The 18,784-nt window shown below is 36.8% G+C and overlaps 1 protein-coding gene across 5 annotated transcripts in view; it reads left to right on the plus strand.

Annotated features, from left to right (window-relative positions):
• Positions 1-18,784, plus strand: part of ATRX (ATRX chromatin remodeler) — an 86,120-nt gene that overhangs the window by 11,271 nt on the left and 56,065 nt on the right. For 2 of the 5 annotated variants that reach the window (XM_083797059.1, XM_083797060.1), the window contains exons 3-9: positions 2,403-2,458; positions 3,794-3,846; positions 5,536-5,660; positions 6,939-7,058; positions 10,641-10,750; positions 12,844-12,911; positions 13,796-16,716. In XM_083797059.1, the coding sequence (XP_083653185.1) occupies positions 2,403-2,458; positions 3,794-3,846; positions 5,536-5,660; positions 6,939-7,058; positions 10,641-10,750; positions 12,844-12,911; positions 13,796-16,716 (3,453 nt within the window). Of the gene's footprint in view, positions 1-1,015; positions 1,148-2,402; positions 2,459-3,793; positions 3,847-5,535; positions 5,661-6,938; positions 7,059-10,640; positions 10,751-12,843; positions 12,912-13,795; positions 16,717-18,784 lie in introns of all 5 variants that reach the window. The other 3 variants (XM_083797061.1, XM_083797062.1, XM_083797063.1) reach the window with 3 other exon arrangements.

Below are 18,784 nucleotides of genomic sequence, written 5' to 3' on the forward strand. Positions count from 1 at the left end.
AGAATGAGAGTGTATTGGCTGTGCTATGGAGTTTATTTTCAAACTGTTGTCACAAGTAATGAACCTGTGTGTGCAGCTTTTCATTCAGTATTTCATCTTGAGAGTCTACTGCCATGTGGTGCTATCTGCCTTGTGTCAACGTCCGATTAAATGTTAACATTGGAGAAAGTATCCCACGAATAATTTCGTAAACAGAAGAATAAATTAAACTGATGGAGATGTACGTATTTCCAAGTGAGATTTAGCTGTGGAGTATACTGTTTTGAAAGAAATCTTTTCCCTTTATCCACTGTGGTTATGAAGTAGAATTTGGCTACTTGCCTCAAAATACAAATTTACTTTGAGACAGAGGTACGCTGACTAATTAATAGCAGACATGCTTCAGTGTTGTTTTTGAGATTTTATTCTTTAAAAAGAGAACTTATTAAAGTTGAAAAGTCAAGAATTAAATATTAGGAAATGCCAGAATTAACTGTGCAGAGTTACTTCCCCTCCCAGCTTTCTGTGCATAATTTTAATGTCTCTAGGAACTACACGATATATATGTATGTATATATTTTTTTACCACAGAATGCTTATTCAGTGTAAATACTGGACAAGATTAGGGCAAAATCAGTTGTTCATAGTCAGGGATCTCATTGTGTTCCAGAATTTGGAGGATATATAAATTATTAACTGGAGTCTTGTATGGAGAGAGGTGATGATGATGATGAAGATGGTTAGCTGTGGCTCAAGGAAGCTGGAGCATGTCATTGCCACACACACAGGTCAATTGAACACAGGTCAATTGAAATATGAAACAGTTGCCCGTTGAGCACTTGATCTTGTGCACTGCTGTGGAGTTAACTGTACTGTAATGCTTAGGTTGTAGGAGTGATAAGTGAAATTACACTGATATGACCCTGATTCTGGCTTTTCTTAATTTTTGAGCACTTGATTTTACAGCCTTAATAATGTTTCTTTATCCTCTCTGCATTCGAATCGGATGTCTCCATCTACATTGCGTGGGTGCCAGCAGGAGGATCACTGAGAGCGTAGGAGAGACTGACTTCCTGCTCTTGTTTCAAGTGACCAGCCCTGGAGCAACAGTCACAGGGGAAATCCTGTGCTCCCCTAGCCCTGGAGTGGATGGAGCATGTGCAGTTTGGTCAGCGCTAGGAGCTGGGAGGGGATGCAGCATGCTCGGTCATAATGTGGGGATGGCGCATGTACAGTCCGCTCACATGTAGAAGCTGAGATGAGGGAGCATGTTCAGTTGCTTTTGGGAACAGCGCACGGGCAGTCAGAAGGCAGAATCTGCAGACTTTATCTACCAGAATTGAAGAAACCTGTACTAAGCATATACAAACTGTGTTATCTTCAATAGATTTAGTACTTGGGCAAAACTGGTCAAAAGTAGAAGTGACGCAGGGTCCCATCTCCAAAGGAAATGGAACCCTTCTGCCAGATTTCAGGTTCTCCCCTCAAAATGGGGGAAAGCCACTAATATTCCATACAGGAGATTTTATGTATTTAAAGGGGGCGGGGGCAGAAGCTTTGTTTATCTGTTTTGATTCCCCTCTCCAGCTTTGCATGCAGAAATGGCCGGATAATTTAGGCTAAATTGTTTGGCGACATTTTAGCCAAAGTCAAATACTCAGCATGAAATTTTCTATTTATTTATTTAACATAAAATACTATAGTTTTATTTTTTCCCCAAGAGTAAAGGATCAGGAAATAGTAAGTTGCAAGGCCAGCAGTCTTATGCTATTGTCACAAATGGTAATGATACTCATCCTGTAATTACACTATCACTATACTTGCATGTTTCTTAGTAGTGCATCTATTAAAATAGTGCTATTACTATGTTTTTGAGCAACTTTGTATGAGTATCATTAAACCACTGAACTAGAAACTCCCCTCCATCACCAGGACTGGTGGATGGAACAGATAGTCGTAAGTTACCTGTCTTTAGGTTTTATATTCCACAGGTACTAAGATCAAGAAATGAGAATTCTCTATCATACACTGATTTTTGTGTGCAGTTCCATGATTCTAGACTTAAGATGGTGTTTTTAATGTCAAAACGTGTAAGAAAAATACGTAACTTCTTAGAGTTTAAAAAAAAAAATACACCGACTCTATTATCCTTGCATATACAGTTGCACTCTCATTTCTTCAACAATGGGAAGGCTCTCTTTCAGCCCAGCAGCAACTTAAAAACCTGAAAATAATTCCTGTATGGTTTCTATGAAATTTATGCCATGCAGTCAGCTGTGTTTTGCTGTTGTGCAAAGTTCTGTGGAAGTTACACAGTCATCTTTATTCACGCTGATGAAATATAAACAACACTATGAGATGCAATGTGAAGAACTGCTAATATTTCTTGCATTTCAGTGGATTCCTTTCCTTTCTCTCTGTAGGTGAAAGTAGAGAACCTGAGAGTAGTCCAACATCAATGGAGAACAACAGAGAAGAGGTAAGAATAAAAATGCTTTTGAATTTTAGTTGTGTGACTAGTACAGAATGTATGGTGTGTAGGAAACAGAGTTCACTTGGTTGCTGTTTACAATAAATGCTTAAAGAATGTTGTCAGAACCATATGCAGAAAATACTCTGTCTGCTGAGTAGAAACTTTAGTTGTAAAATACTATAAAATAAATTTAAAAGTAAATTTGAAATTCTGAATGATAATGTGATTTAGGCATATGCAAGCCATCTTGCTTCTCCCTCATCCCCATCTTTAAATTATTGAAATACACAAGTTTACTTGGATGATTTTACTGTTTTTTCTGATGTACAATAATTCCTGGGTAAAATGTCTCTAATGCACTTCAGAGAATTAATTTATGCTTACCTAAAGCGTGCAGTTGCGTTTTTGCTAGGAAACACAGTGTTGTTAATTTATTCAGACCGAGTGTATTGCAAAGTGACTTCTTTTTAAAGAAATTCAGTTAATATTTTTCTCCTTAATTCTGTTCTTTGGATTGTTTGTAAACAGACTCCTATTTAATTTTTGCTTAAAAGAATTGGTCTCCCTTGTTTACGCTCACACCATATTACTCAGATAACAATAGATGCTCATAGGGCTGTGTAAGCTACTGCAGCACTGAGGTGCTGTGAGGAATCCCAGTGACTTGTATAAAAAGTGAAAATGTGCAGCAGTACGGAGACAGGTGTGTGTGCTCAGTGTCGTTTTACACTGTGAGGTGAGTTAGACCATTCTTCTGTGCATTAATCGTGGAAGAGTTAACGTTGCGGTGAAGATGCACAGACTTAGAGGCCCCAGACCTGTTTGTGATTCAGAATGGTCATTGATCTGACCTGTTCTTTTCCCTGCTCCAGAAAGCTGAGAACTTGCAGCACGTTGGTGGGAGCTGACAATTGCAAGGGCAAAATTTCCTCAGTTTCATGGAGAGAGTGCTTGAGATGTGCAGTGTCTTTCTCTGAATGTCTCAATTTACAACAGCACTCTCTCTTAATTTCTCTCAAGATATATGGTTAGTGAGGTTTGTGAGCATTAGATTAGTGACTTAGAGTTCGGTTACACCTATTTTAAAACATGTTTGTAAAGGAATTACGACTCCTTGGAGTCTTAAGTCTGCTTAAACTAAATCTATGGGTTTTGGTTAACTGAACTGGCTTGACTATTGAAATTGTGTCACTTTTTATTAATGCTTCTGTTGATTTATTTTATTTTGTAAGAGCCGGTGACTTCTGAGATGTTTCAGTGGTGTTTGAGTTAATGTAAGAAGCTTGTTTTGTTGACAGGTGTCATGGTCATAATGCGGTGACTTTCTTTTCTTGTTTTTAGGGCAGCAGCTCTTCAGAAAGAACGAAATCCTTAGGATCATCACGTTCAAAAAGGTTGGTTTGGAAAATAAAAGGAAATAAATTACTTTCAATCATGTGAAAGTATTGCCAAGTCTTTGTACTATGCCAGATGCTTTTGGTGTATACCAGTTTAGGTCCACTAAGTTAACAGAGTTCTGGTAAAACAAATGCCTTATAGCACATTTACAATTCCAATAGTCTTTCAGGGTCAAGAAGCTAAGATCATAAAGTTAATTTTTTTAATTTATAACGAGATGACAAGATTATCCTGCAGCTTCAGGCTCTTCAGGACAAAGGTGCTTATACAATTACTTTACTCTTGCTCTTTCAACACATGGGATTCTCCCAAAAACATAAGCTAAGGCATACAGAAAAAAAGCTTTATGTACCTAATTAAGAGACTGTAGAATCAAAATGTGCTAATAAGTTGTCCTGTGCAGCAGCTGCCATTTGCTGCATCTCTGCATAATCCCTTTTTGCTCTTTGATGTAAAAAAAGTATGGAGTTAACTATTTACAGTTTGAAGAAGACAAATTATATGTGACCTAAATAACAGCAGGCTTATTCTAATAGAACTCCTCATTTTTTACTCTCAGCTAATGCTCATTCAGGTTATGTCCTTCATGATTTTTTCCTTCATGATTTTTTTTTTATTATCCTAATATGCTGTGTAGATAGGTGAGCTCTTCTAAGTGCACAATTTGAACATCTTTCTTCTTAGTGCTCTGAAGCGGTATATATCTCTTTTCAGTCTCATATTTATCCAAGTTTGTTTATTGTATCATATCTGCTGGAATTAAATAACATTCTTCATTCTCCCTTTTTGTATTTGGCTTGATTCTGAATTTGCAAGTGTGGTTTCGTATTTGACTTTAATTTCTCCCTCATCTTCTGAATGCAGTCTCCTGACAAACTTTTTTGTTTATATAATTTTGGGAGTTTTGTTTTTGCTTCCTGTCTATCATTAAATGTAGTGTCCCTCATACACTTACCACACTGTGCCTGATACTGAGAAAAACAGCATCCTGCACTGACATAAGTAGTCTTTATTACCTTCAGTAATACCTAGGTACTACTAGGTATTACTGAAAATTATTGAAATTACGCCCATTTTTTTCCTGCCCTGACATAGTGTATTCCTTCATGTTAAGGTGTTACTTCTGAGTTACTTTTGTATGAAGTTCTGGAGACTGATCTCTATATTCAACAGTCAGCTTTTTAATTTCTTTCTGCATTTCCTTTATTTCATTGCAAATGTCTCTTCTGCCAAGCTGCTTTTTGTCATTTGCTAATATCTGTGTGTTCTCTTTGGGCTGCCTCTTAAACTTGGAACCATGTATAACGTTTCTGAGTAGACATCCACTTGGGTTTCATTCTGGCTTTTTTTTGTATTTATAAAAATGTGACTTCCTGTATACCTTTTTAAAAGCATGTGGAACACTGATATGACCAAAAAATCATACAGCAAATAATGTGAAACAAAAATCCTTTCTTAGTATATCTTTTTATTTCGCATAGGAGAGAAGAGTTCCTTGTCCTAATAAGAAAATTACTATACAGCTTACTTACTATAATAACTCAGAGCATCCCCCCTTGCGTTTTAAATGAATTAAAATAGAGGTTTCCCCAATTAGCATGGTATTCTCCTTGCAAAGTGCAAGGCTTACCTGTGTCACAGTATGTACTATTTGTCACAGCATGGGTTTTTTTCTGTCTATGCAGGAAACCTACAATTGTAACAAAATATGTCGGATCAGATGATGAACAAATCTTAGATGAGACTGTAAATGAAGATAATTCAAATGAAAACTCAGAAAATGATGTTGATATGAAAAGCTTGCCTAAAGGTAGTTCACGTCTTTCTTTGTATCTGAATTCAGCAAATTAGCGAAGATTATGATGCAGCGTAAATATTTAATTAGAATGCGCAAGTATTAGTAAAATACCTCTCATAGGTCCTGTTGGCTTTTATGTATAAACATACACATTCACATACGCATGCACACCCCCCTGCCCTACCCCTGCACCAACACTTAGAAGAGGAAGTCCTGTTTCCAAGCACCTTTCATTTTGAACCCAGCATACTGTAATACGTGGATATACCAGGATGTGCTGATGGCTTAATTTCAGATGTCTATGGCCATGTGTACAAAACCACCATATAGCAGAGAAAATACTTCTGTTCTTGGGTAGAAGTCTCAAGCTCTGTCACTTGCAAGTCTTACTTATTTTACTGTTCTGTTTTTGGAGGTTATTGAGAAATAGATCAACAGAAGTAAAACTGAATGTGGGGGGAAAAATTTAATTATTAGATCTATTTTTAAGCATCCTTTTAAATAGTTGTTACTATAAGCCTACATCCTGTTCTTCTTAACTATACGGTGATTTTGATTAATCTTCTCCATTTCTTACCTCTGAAAGTTACAGGAAACATTGGAGGTACTGCTACTGTTTACTCCATGAGTAGCAGTCATTAAAACAGTCACTTGAAAATTACTTTTTTCAGAATGTTGGATTATTTCCAGTGTCCTCACACCAAAAGTATTAAAGCTAAGCTCTAAGTAGGAAAGATGTTTTTTAATTCACATAATTTTGATTATTACTGTTCTTTGTTTAAATAAAAAGTGATTTTCTGAATTTTACTAGGGTGAAAAAAGGTTTTGTTCTGTTGTTCTTTTATTTATTACATGCTGAAATAAATTAACATGAGGGAAACTGGGTAGAAGGGGGAAGAGAGAGAGAAGAGTAGTTACTTTTAGGCTTCTACTAGGTTTAAGTGACCTAACCCAAGCTCTTTAGTTGCAGCATTGCACTGCAAATTCCTGTACTGAAAAATTCCCAGCAGTATGATAATCCACTTCTGCACATATCCCATCAGGGCAGAGAGCATACAACTTGCTCCTCATAGCCTGTTCAGTCTTTGGCTTTTGTCCTACAGTCACAAAATGGACATAGTTTGAAGTGTGTGGTGTTTAATTTTTTGTGCTGTGAACACCTGTGCATTTGAAACTGTCAACAAATTGCACTTTTTTTTAAAGATACTATGTTGGCATTTATTTAAACAAGACTCTTGCACTTCATTTGGATGTGTAATGGTTTCCAATTTCTAAATGGAATTATTCTAGGTACAGTGGTTGTACAGCCTGAGCCAGTGCTGAATGAAGACAAAGATGATTTTAAAGGGCCTGAATTTAGAAGCAGAAATACCGTTAAAATGAAACCTGAAGCTCCCAAAAAGCGTGGAGGTAAATACAATTTAAAACATTTATTAAAACGGGTTTAAATTGCTGCTTATGACCACATTTGGTACATCTAAAAATTGTTCATATTTCTAATAAATTATCCTAAAAATACCTCCACTCTTCTGGCTTTTTGTTCATTAAGGATTCTAGCTGGCTGAAATTAGCCTCCATTGCTGCCCCTGCAATGCAGCAGTGAAAGCTAAGATTAGTTCTCATTACACTTCTTATTTTCAGTAGCTATAGGATGCATCATTAGGTACTCCATATGGACCCTTCTTGCTTTGTATTGAGAACAGTTGCTTGCTTGCAAGCAGGTGTTAATGGTTCCTTTTTTAAGGAATTATATTGGAACAGCATTGGTAAGGGAATGGTCACAGACTCACCAAGAAAATGATTGTGTTTGAGCAGGGGCACGTATAGACATAGCTACCAATCAGTGAGCTAACAAGAAAGCTGAAGCCTCTGAGAGAATTCAAAGGCTTTTTCTTGTTTATTTTTTTAAACTTGGGGGAAATTCCCCATTGGTGGGCCCTTCTAAAGATTATTTTTGAGAAGCTGCTTTGCTAGCTTGGTTTTTCATAACCTCTACTAAAACTCAGAAGAAGTTAGGTAGCTTCTAAGGATAACAAATTCCTCTCTCTCATATTTTTCCAAAACTTAAGGGGGTGAGGGGGGAGTTACATACAAACTAGCCAATAAGAAGTCAGGTATTTTCTTTAATACTCCTAGCAGTATCTTAGTTCACATATGAGCAGCAGTACCCAGGACCCTAACTTTTCCCATTGTGTCATATGAGATACTTACTCTCTTTTAAAGTCATTATAATTTTATAAGTGTTATTTCTGTCATATGTGGTTGAAGAGAAGTAAAACACAACTGCGAGGAAATTTGCTTGTGCATACGCAGGGGGCTCATGCATGTGTTTAATCACATTTTGAGCACTAATGCTTTCTCTAAATTATTTATCTTTGAAAGTTCAGTTGTATTAATGGAAGACATCCTACTTAGCATGTAGGGAAATACTTTTTACAAGAGGTCCAACTGAAATCTTCAGGGCTATAATATCGGAAAGCTAGGACTTCTGCTTGAGTTTTGTGGACTGTGTGCGCATCCTCAGGACAATTCATAACTCGCCCTTCCAGCTTTATTTTTCTGACCCTAGAGAATTTGAGGGCCCTCATTTGTGTATGTGGACTGGTTACTCACGTGCTGACGCCTTGCAGAAGATAATTATTTTGGAAGGAATAGCAAGAGTTTTAGACCATGCCTTTACCCAGGGCAAGCTCAGCTATATTTGTGTCACTGCTGGTAATCTTTGTATGACTTATTTTTAAAGCTGTCCCATATATGTGTTAAGCTCCTGTTGACTTTGACTGAAATGGAATAGGTAGTGCCTTCTCCTTTGTTGTCCCCATTTCCAGAACAGGAAGAGTAACCAGGAGAGAGTTGTGGCTACAGCCTACCTCAAGAACAGACGGATTAGGAATGTATCTAAACAGTTGTGCAGAAAAGATAGTGTAGATCCATTTATTCTGCACCTGCTGCATGCAGCAGGTCTAGTTAAATGACGTGGCCCTCTACCTTTCTCTTGCTGCCACAATGAGGTGCCTGGCCTGTGCACATGCAAGATTGATCATTACAGATTTAAGCAGGCAAGCATGTAGTCCCAGCTGCTTGACATCCTGAATTCTATGCACAGCATGAATACATAAACAATAACAAAAAAAATTAAAATGAAAAAAAGCCAATGCATCTTGTTTTTTGCAGACTGCATCTACACATTTTCATTAGGAGTTACGTGTCTAGTTTATGTTAGAAATATCAGTAGTAATGGAACTCTCTTGCCTTTCTAGCATCCAAATGGTCTTACCCAGTACTCTTAAAAGGCATTGTGTCAGTCCTTATTTGCAACTTTTGTGTCTGCAGAATGGTTATGGTTGTGTTTTTACTAACAAACTCATAGTTAGGAATGTTTTTTTTAAGTAGTTTCTCAGTATTAATGAATAAATAGTTGCTTCATTTCTTCAGACCTCCATCATTTGTAGTAGTAATGTGGTTTACAAAAGTTTGCCTCAAAAATATCTTTTTGTTTTCTAGTGCTAACTTGCAGATTTTAGGAAGAAGGCAGTATTTTTTCTGCTCAAATTTGTAGAGAGGGTGGAAGTGACTTGGGACTTGACAGCAAATAGCTTGTTCTCCCTCCATTTCTTATACCCATTAAGGACAGTGATGTTTGAAAAAGTCTGGGTAGGCTGCTGTGCTGCTTGATATAAGAGAAGGTGATCTATTTTTCTGAGTAGTACAATATGATGCATGTGTGTATTTGAGATTTGCCAGCAGCATTTGGAATAGGCACTTGAGCTTTTGAGGTCATATGGGATGTTTTGAAAATCTACAAGCTCTGCAGTACATGCGTGATTGCATGCATTGAAGTTAAAATCAACAAATACTGCATTCATAATTTCAGACCTGGGATTTTCACTGAATTGTGAGGATATATTAGCTGTTCTCACTGGACTGTAATCTATTTCAGATTGTGCCTCAGGAGCTAATAGCTAGTAGGTTGTATTCTGTATATGTTCACTCAGTTCCTTAACATTGTTCTATTGGTGCTTGGTTCTCATTCTGTGTAGTAGTTATTTTTTTATTTATAGTCTGTACTCAGACTATAACCATTAAGTTAAATATTTGAGGCAATTTCCTTGTACTACTTACTGAACATGACAGCAAATGGCAAGTCGCAGTTAAGTGTGTATCAAACCTCTGTCTACTTGATCCCAAATTAAGTTTTTGACAGCATATTAATTTAACGTATAAGCATTCTCAAATGATTTTCCTCCTTGGAAGCATCATTGCTGTTGAAAAGAAAAGAGTCTCATAGTATTAATTAGTTGGTTTAATAGCCTGGCAGAGAGCAAGCCTTCCAGCCCGAAGTTCACCGCCTTTGAAAGTGAGCTGAGGGATTAACGAGGGATGCTTTCTTGACCAAATGAATATATGGCACCAGAGTGGTACAGAACTATTGGAACAGTCAGCAAGATGTTGAGAACATACGTATTACAGCAAAACTGTGCTTTAAAAACAAGAAATCAAGAAGGGAACAAAAACTGAAAGAAGATTTTTCAGACATTGTTTATGAGCGTTACATATGCCTTCTGTAATGGTTTCCAGTCTTTTTCATTGAGAAACTAAAGCTGTGTGGGAAAGAACCATCATAATACAAACCGTGTTCATAAAATTCCATTTAAAGAATGAAAGAGGAAGGTTATACAGGATATCAGGGCTGCTTTGAAAGATTTTTAATGATGACTTGCATATTTAGGTGTTTTCTCAGGAGATGACCAGTTAATTCAAATTAGGTCTCCCAAAGGAAAAGATGTATCTTGATCCCAAGTGGAGTATAATAATTAGAGGAAAATTCTTTCAGTCTTTAACTGGTGAGCAGTGCAGAAACATCTCTCTGACACTGAGTGGTAAAGAATGTAACAGGCCAAAATACTGTAAGAAAATAAAATAGATATATACAGATTTCTTTTAAAAAAATAATAAAAAGAATTAATGTGTGTTTTATAATCCTCTCTATAGAGGAAGGACTCCATGGAATTGTAAGCTGTACAGCTTGTGGGCAACAGGTGAACCATTTTCAAAAGGATTCAATCTATAGACATCCTACACTGAAAGTTCTTATTTGTAAGGTATGTGGTAAACAGTTTTACAGTTTGTACTGTTTGTTTTTGTTTGAAGTATCATAATAGTTGATTTGGGTGGGATTTTTGTGGGAGTAGTTCTTGGTTTTTAGCTTAAAAACCTTTCAGTCATCAACTGTTATAATTAAGGAAACTAAAGCAGAAAGCAACAAAAAATATTTTTGTATACCTCAATTAAACTCATTGTGATTTCTTTGTAAGTTATTTTTACAGTTTTAAGACTGGAGTATTGGTGATCTTAAATGGTCTGTCTGAAATTTCTCCTACTTGTAATGTATTATAAGAACAAATTCAATTCTGGATCTCCTGGTAAAGAGCACTGTATGTAAAACAACATCAGAGCAACAAGTAGAAAGGTAGCTTCAAAGCCATCTCAGTTTCCCTGACATACAGATCCAGGACTGTCATAATTTATGGCAACCTCTGTAATGATTATCTAGTCTATAGCCCTAAGCTAACTTCTGGGTCTTCAGCTACATAGCTTATGGTGGCTTCAGTTAGGTTGTAAGTTGCCAGCAATGCAAGATATGAGGAGCAGGGGAGGAAGAAACTGGCTTTGCCTCCTGTTGCAGAGACTTACGTTTGGATTTTCAAGGAGATAGAGCTCTCTCTATTACATATCTCTATATCTGTAGAGATTCTGTATTTATAAAGATACCTCTGAAGATAAAGAGATAAAGATTTGTGCATGTTTAGCATTCCCCTTCTCTCTTCCTGCTTCTCCCCCAGATCCCGATTAATGTTAGGCATTCGGCTGACATACTGTCTCAGACATGTCCATATAGTCTAATGTTCTGGCTCATTTCTTTTACTTATTCTAGCTTGTTTCTTTTATAAAGCATGCTTCAGGAAAATTAGCTTTCAGGATGACTGTTTTCAATCTCCATTAGAGTCCTAACTCTTGTTCCAAGACTTGAGAATCATTAATATGTAACTGTACATGTTCATGTGATATGCGCAAGTATCCATTTCAGTTTTGAAACTTGTTTAGGTTGTTGGGTTTCCTAACAGCTCTTGACTGAGTTCTGCTAATTAACGATGTCATTTGTTGTTTCCCACGAATTTTCTTATCTTTTCTTAATTAAACATGGCCATACGTTAATGTGTTGAGAGGAATGGAAGTCCCTGACCTGCATATTCTGTGTCTTCCATGTATTCTTTCCTCCTGCTTAGGTAAAAAGCCCTAGACTTTTCAGTTTTATTTCAGAGACTATTTTCCTTTGACTTCAAGTATACTGCCAAAAGAGTCTAAAGATCAGCTTATATTGTTGGCTTTTTTGGTGTTTGGCTGGTGTATAACTCTGCATTCCAGATTAAGGGGCATCATCACTTCAGATGTGGAAGTCTCTTCTGGATTCTGAATTCACTGGGTGTAGGGGCAGAATTTAGCTGATAGCTTGTATTAATCCCCAGAAGTAGAAGTAGACCTTCAAGTTTAGGAGAACTTCCTTTACCAATGACTGGAAAATGACTTGAAAATTTGGTTTAAAAACTTAAGCACCTGAAGCCACTGCTACTGCTAGCTGAGTTGCTTGTATTATTTTCCTGTTGTTACCAGTTTTTCAATTAAAATGCTTATCTGCACCTGGAAATTGAAGCCTTCGATGTTAACATCGGGATGAATACTGAAGACCTTTTAATTTAAAATCTTATGGGATTGATCAATAAATAACATAGAGCTGAAAACTAATTTATGTAGGATTAAGCGTATCAGGGAGACGTGGTTTTTTTTTACTGTGTTGTTGATGTCCCTAGAATGTAGGCAGAAAATCTTTCCTAAATTGGAAGACAAACATTCAGTTCATGTTCTAGAATATGCAAATATGCAGCCATCAAACAAAAGCCTGTTACATAACTTTCAAATAAACTTGGAGCTATCTAAATAAGTCATGATTTAGGACCTGTTGTACCTATGATTTTTTTTCTTTTTAGATTAATAACAAACATTAAAGGGTAGAATGCTGAATACCTTTCACTTGGTGCTTTTAATGGTTTGCTCCTACTGCATGTTAAAATCATATGGCTTACTGGAGTGCATTTGAGATTGAATGAAAAATTCCTTGTTCTGTCTTTCGTTATAGACTTGCTACAAGTATTACATGAGTGATGACATAAGCCGTGATTCAGATGGAATGGATGAACAGTGTAGGTAGGTATCTAGATACTGAATAAACACCCCCAGCTCTTGTTTTCTTTCTCTTGCATTAATGAAGGTATTGACGGATAAAGACTAGTACAAAAGAGCTTTAATTAACAGTTGTTTCTTACCAAGAGGGTTTTTGTAAATATTTCACTGTTGCTTTTAATAATGAACAAGAAAACATTGTATAAAGAAATATAGTAGTAAACATTTGCAAGACAACACATTTTTAACTAAATAGCATCTACCATACAAATACTTTAATTCAAAGCTGGGGATAAAATACGACATTTTAAGCCTTGTGAGACACAGTAACTTTATTTTTCCAGATGCATCTCCCACTTCTGATACGAAGTATTTTTATTGTCTACCTGCCAAATATTTAAATGAGTAATCCAGTCAAAATTATGCAGTTTGTGCTGCTCGTGAGCTTTCATATCAGTCACTTTTCAGGTCTTCATTGAAGACCATGCAATCTATATGTAGGTGATTTTTTTTCCTATGTATGTGCACTAGTAATACACCAGCTAAGTCTAGAAAGAGATTTAAGCTGATTATTTTGCTCTAAAACAAAAGAGAAAAACTTTCTTAATTCTCATAAGGAACGTGGAAAATCAAATTCAATTAGTTTTGTTTTTGCGATTAAGATGGGTGCTGAAAGTGTTTGGATATTTCTGGCCCTTTCAGCTTTTTGAACTGTTAGCTGAACACTTCAATATTCTGACTTTCTAATTCAGTTGAATGCTTTTCAGTCATGCTTTTCTTAATGTTTATCACCTGAATTTTTAAAGTGTAGATTCATTATCAAGTAGTGAAAGATATGCAAACTTCTCAAATATGTGGCCTTGATTATATGGAGATAAGACTTTCATATTTCTAATGTCTCGTTTCAGGTGGTGTGCTGAAGGTGGAAACTTGATTTGCTGTGACTTTTGCCATAACGCCTTCTGTAAAAAGTGCATTTTGCGCAATCTGGGTCGAAAGGAGCTATCAACTATAATGGATGAAAATAATCAGTGGCACTGCTATATTTGCCATCCAGAGCCTCTATTGGACTTGGTCACTGCTTGTGACAGTGTCTTTGAAAACTTGGAACAGTTACTACAGCAAAACAAAAAAAAGATCAAAGTAGAAAGTGAAAAAAGTAAAATATACGACCACACAGTCAAATTTTCTCCAAAGAGAAATAATTCAAATTGCAATGGTGAAGAAAAAAAACTAGATGATTCATATTCAGGTTCACTGACATACTCTTACAAAGCACTAATGGTGCCAAAAGACATGCTTAAAAAAACAAAAAAACTGGTTGAGACTACAGCAAATATGAATTCTAGCTTTGTAAGCTTTTTGAAAAAGGCTGCAGAGAATTTAGAAATAAGCCCAGCTATGCAGCTTCGTCAGCTAAAAGCTTTTAAATCTGTGCTGGGTGACATCAAAAAATGTCACCTGGCACTAGAAGAAGGTCTGAACCTGGAGATTCAAGCTTTGGATATTAAAATCAAAGAGAAAAATACCAAAGAGAAAAAAACTGATGTTAGATCAGAAAAAAATGAGGTGAAGAAAGATGAAGGAAAGGAACATGCGGCATTAGAAGAGGATGACACTGTAAAGAAGCAAGAAGAAGTTGCATCAGAACAGCCTGACAATGAGCCAATGGATCAAAGTGTTCCAACAATGGAACGAACAGATAACAAACGTGCAACTGGTGAAGAGAAAAAGTCTGGCACAAATGAAGAACCTCAGTATGAACCTAATAGTACAGAGGCTTTAGACATGGATATAGTGTCTGTTCCGTCATCCGTTCCTGAAGATATTTTTGAGACTCTAGAATCTGCTATGGAAATTCAGACTACTGCAGATGAGCAAGGCAGTGGAAATGCAGGAACAGATCACGAGACTCTAAATTCAAATATGAAATCGAACACTCCTTTGAAAGATACCAAAAGTGGAACTAAGTTAAAAGCTTCAGCTAAGGGAACAAAGGAACTGGTTGTAAAACTGACTCCAGTTTCCCTTTCGGAGTCTCCAGTTAAAGATGAAGACAGCAGTCTCAAGAAGGGAAGTAAGGATGTTGATGCATTACCTACAACAGAAAACTGTGACTCTGTAAAACAAAATCATAATGCTGGCAGTGAACGTTCCACAGAGAATGAAACCGTTTCACCTGCAGAGGAATCTGATCTCAGGAGATCACCCCGTGTGAAGACCACGCCTCTGAGGCGCCAAACAGACATGAATCCTTTAACGTCAAATTCAGAAGAAGATAGCAATGACACGTGTAATGAAAAACGTAAGAGAAAATCATCAAAACAACCAAGGAGGAAAAAAGATAAAAGAAACTCTTCTGAGAGTACTGTCGATGGTCCTAGCCCTAATAAGCTTTCTAAATCAAAAAAGCCAGATATATTAGATAACAGCTCAGATTCTGATGAGATGCCAGCTGTTCTTAAAGAAGTAGCTATGATGAGTCGCAGTTCTTCGGATATTGATAGCAATAGCGAAGCACTACCAAATGATCAGAAGCCTTTAAATGTTCTGAAGAAAGAACCAGTAAAGGATGAAAATGGAAAACGAAAACGAAAAAGTTCCAGTTCTGGTTCAGATTTAGATGCTAAAAGGGGCAAATCTGCCAAAAATTCTGCTGCTGCAAAAAAGAAACGACAGAACTATTCAGATTCTTCAAACTATGATTCTGAGTTAGAAAAAGAGATAAAAAGCTTGAGTAAAATTGAGTCTGCAAAAAAAGCTAAGAAAAAATACTCCAGAAAAGACGACAGCTATGATTCCTCTGAGGAAGAGCAGAGGAAGAAAGTTAGCAAGAGAAAGACAAATCTGAAGAAACAGAGAGGTAAATCTTCTGAAGATGATGCTGCTGAAAAGTCATCCCCAGAGAAGCAGATTAATCATTCTTCTGAAGATAAAAAAATTAGTGTGGGGTCGGATGTTAAGGAAGAGGTAAACACAGACTTGGAAGAAAAAGCTGCAAAGGGAAAGCAAGATGAGTCTTCTGATGTTGAGAAGTCTTTACTGGAGAAAGAGGAGAGCTCTCCTAAAGGTGTAAAGCTAAGTGAAGTTAAGAAAAATAAGGATTTGAAGAAAAAAAAGGCACAGGAAGATTCCTCTTCAGAGAGTGCTGAGAAACATGCAAAGAAAGAACAGAATTTGGATTCACCAAAAGAGAAATTCAAGAACAAAAAAAGATTAGAAAGAAAAGAGAAGAAATCTGAAAATTTGAAAAAGAAAAGCTTCAAGAAAGAACATGATGATTCCTCTTCTGATGTTGAAAAGTCGTCCCCAGAGAAAGGAAGTTGCAATTCTTCTGAAAATGACAAAACTAAAAATGAAACAATGGCTAAAGAAAAGAAAAGGAGGAATTTAAGAGAGAGAGTATCTAAAAGAGAACAGATTGATTTGTCTTCCGATGCTGAGAAATCTCCTCTGAAAGAGGAGAGTTCTTCTGAAGATGCTGTGCGGCATAAAAACCAAAGTGAAACTAAAGAAAAGAAGAAAATAAGTCACAAAAAGAAAATCACCAAGAAAGAACAGAATGACTCATCCTCTTCTGATGAGGAGTCTTATGAAGACAATAAGAAAAAGATTAAAAGAGGGTCAGTGAAAGAAAGTAAAAAGAATAACTTAAAAGAAAAAAAGAAAATGTCAAAAAAGGTTGTTGTCACTTCTTCATCCTCATCTGATAAGGAAGAAAATGATGAGCAGAATTCAACAGGTGATGGAAGCAGCGATGAGCAGAAAATTATGCCAGTGACTGAAAATTTAATGCTGTCTGCTGGCACAGGATTTTGTCAGTCATCAGGTGTGCAAAGATCTTCATCTACACCTATTATTAACATATGAATGGAGGAAATTGTAAGAGTTGGGTAACGGTTTACTAATCTAGCAGTGAAAATATTCATAAGCAAACACTGAAAAGTTTGTAGCCAGTTAGGTTTTCTGATGCTGATTTTAGAAGCACCATTACAATTTATTGTGTTGTTTGTCACTTCTGGAGTAAAGGATGTCAGTGGATATCTTCAGGAAATGGAGAGACTTGAGAAGCTATAGTCATAGTCTAATCCCAGCAGGTATTTCCTTGCTGCATGGCTTTCAAAAGCCTGTCTATTCTCTATGGTTGCCTCAGTACCATTCAGCAGAAGCTAGCTTTAAGCAAGTAGGTATCTATTGAACTGCAATGACATTTGGTTATGCAGTGGAGATGACTCAAACTTGTGGCATTAGAGTATACATCTTAAAAACCATGTAGATTGTTCCTCATGAGACCCATGGGGCATTAGAGCACCTGTTAACAGAAGTGTCACCAATTAATGTTTTCATAGCAGGTTTAATAGTAATAATTGTTTTTTTCCTGCCAAGATAAACTGCTTCTTCACCGATGTCTAATGTCTTTAGGAAATTAATAGAAATACAGAACTGCTGGATTTGAGTGCTTGGCTTTAGAGAACATGAAAAGGAAGGGTAGTTTTCATGTTGCTGGACACCACAGGTGTTTTTAGGAAATTAATTTGCAACTAAAAAAAAAGAAATCTTTTTGTTATTTTGATTACAGTGACAGGGAAGATGTTTTCTATTTGCTTCTGATGATGTTTCATAGAACTTTCTGTACGTGACTTTACTGTAACTGTTGGCTCAGATACTTCCAGTCATTGGTGAAACTGCAGCTAAACAACCAATAAAACAGCAATATATTTGTGAAGATAGCAGAAGGGACATTGTGGCCTTTTGGCTTTCCCGGAAAACCTCTGTAGACAGACACTTCTAAGTATTACTGCTGAGTGCAAAGGGAGTTTATTTTTGTGAGGATATTTTCTAGGGAGAGACAAATTAAAATTTTATACATAAAACATCACGTTCTTTTTTTCCTACCAACTTGACGCCCACCAATTTCTTCATGGGGTTATGTTGCAATTTAGTTTCTGGGAAGCTGTTAATTTTTAAGGATGCAACGGTTGCATTTCATATGCTTCTTTGGATTTATGACCCTGTAAGAAAGCAAAGCTTGATTAATGGTATTTTGCATCATTGTAGAATAACAGATGGAAAATAACTTTCTTAATCTGCATATTATACTGCCCCGTACTGAGCTTGTTTTTCAAGATCTTCTGATGGAGTAAGTTCAGTTGAATCTCTGCATATAGTACTGGGATTTTCAGGGATTTTCCTTGACAGCTACCAAAATGGTAATTCCCCAATGACACCACCGCTGAGGAAGATTGCAAATAGTGAACTCTTTGCATAGTAATGGACTAACACTCCTATAGATACACAATTGATTGTACTCTGACAGTAACCTATATGCAGCAGTTCTCAGCATCGCTTGATCATCAAGTAGGCTGAGGGTTAACAGCTTACAAATGAGAAAAATGAGACGGTGATGTGGGATGACTGATAGGAGAGTTAGTCTGAGAGGGAACTGAGTGGTTTAGCCTGGAGAGTCAATGCTAAAGCTGGGGAATCTTCACTGCTGCCTTCTGACTTCCCTATGGGTGGTATAGAGAAGGCTGAGCCAGATGCACAGCGAAAGGATGAGAGGCTAGATACAAGTTGCATGCAGCAAGGAAAATTCCAATTAGACATTAAGTTCTTCACATGGAGGATGGGCAAAGCCTGAAAGTGGTTGCCCTGTCAAATTTTGGAATCCCCAACCTTGTAAGTACTCAAGACTTGACAAAGCCCAGAGAAAGTTGGTCTTGCTTTGCAGTTAGCTCTGGGTTGAGGAGGGAGTTGGAGGGGATGATGTTCAGAGGTCTCCTCCAACCTTGTTTGTTGTATCGTTCTATGAGAAGCCAACTTGATTATATTGCTTTATGAGGAGGCAAGCTTGCACTTACTCTCAGTTTACTTCAGGTTTACTTCTGTGTTTGAAC

This window comes from Anser anser, assembly GCF_964211835.1.
Source record: "Anser anser genome assembly, chromosome: 13".
Lineage (NCBI taxonomy): Eukaryota > Metazoa > Chordata > Aves > Anseriformes > Anatidae > Anser > Anser anser.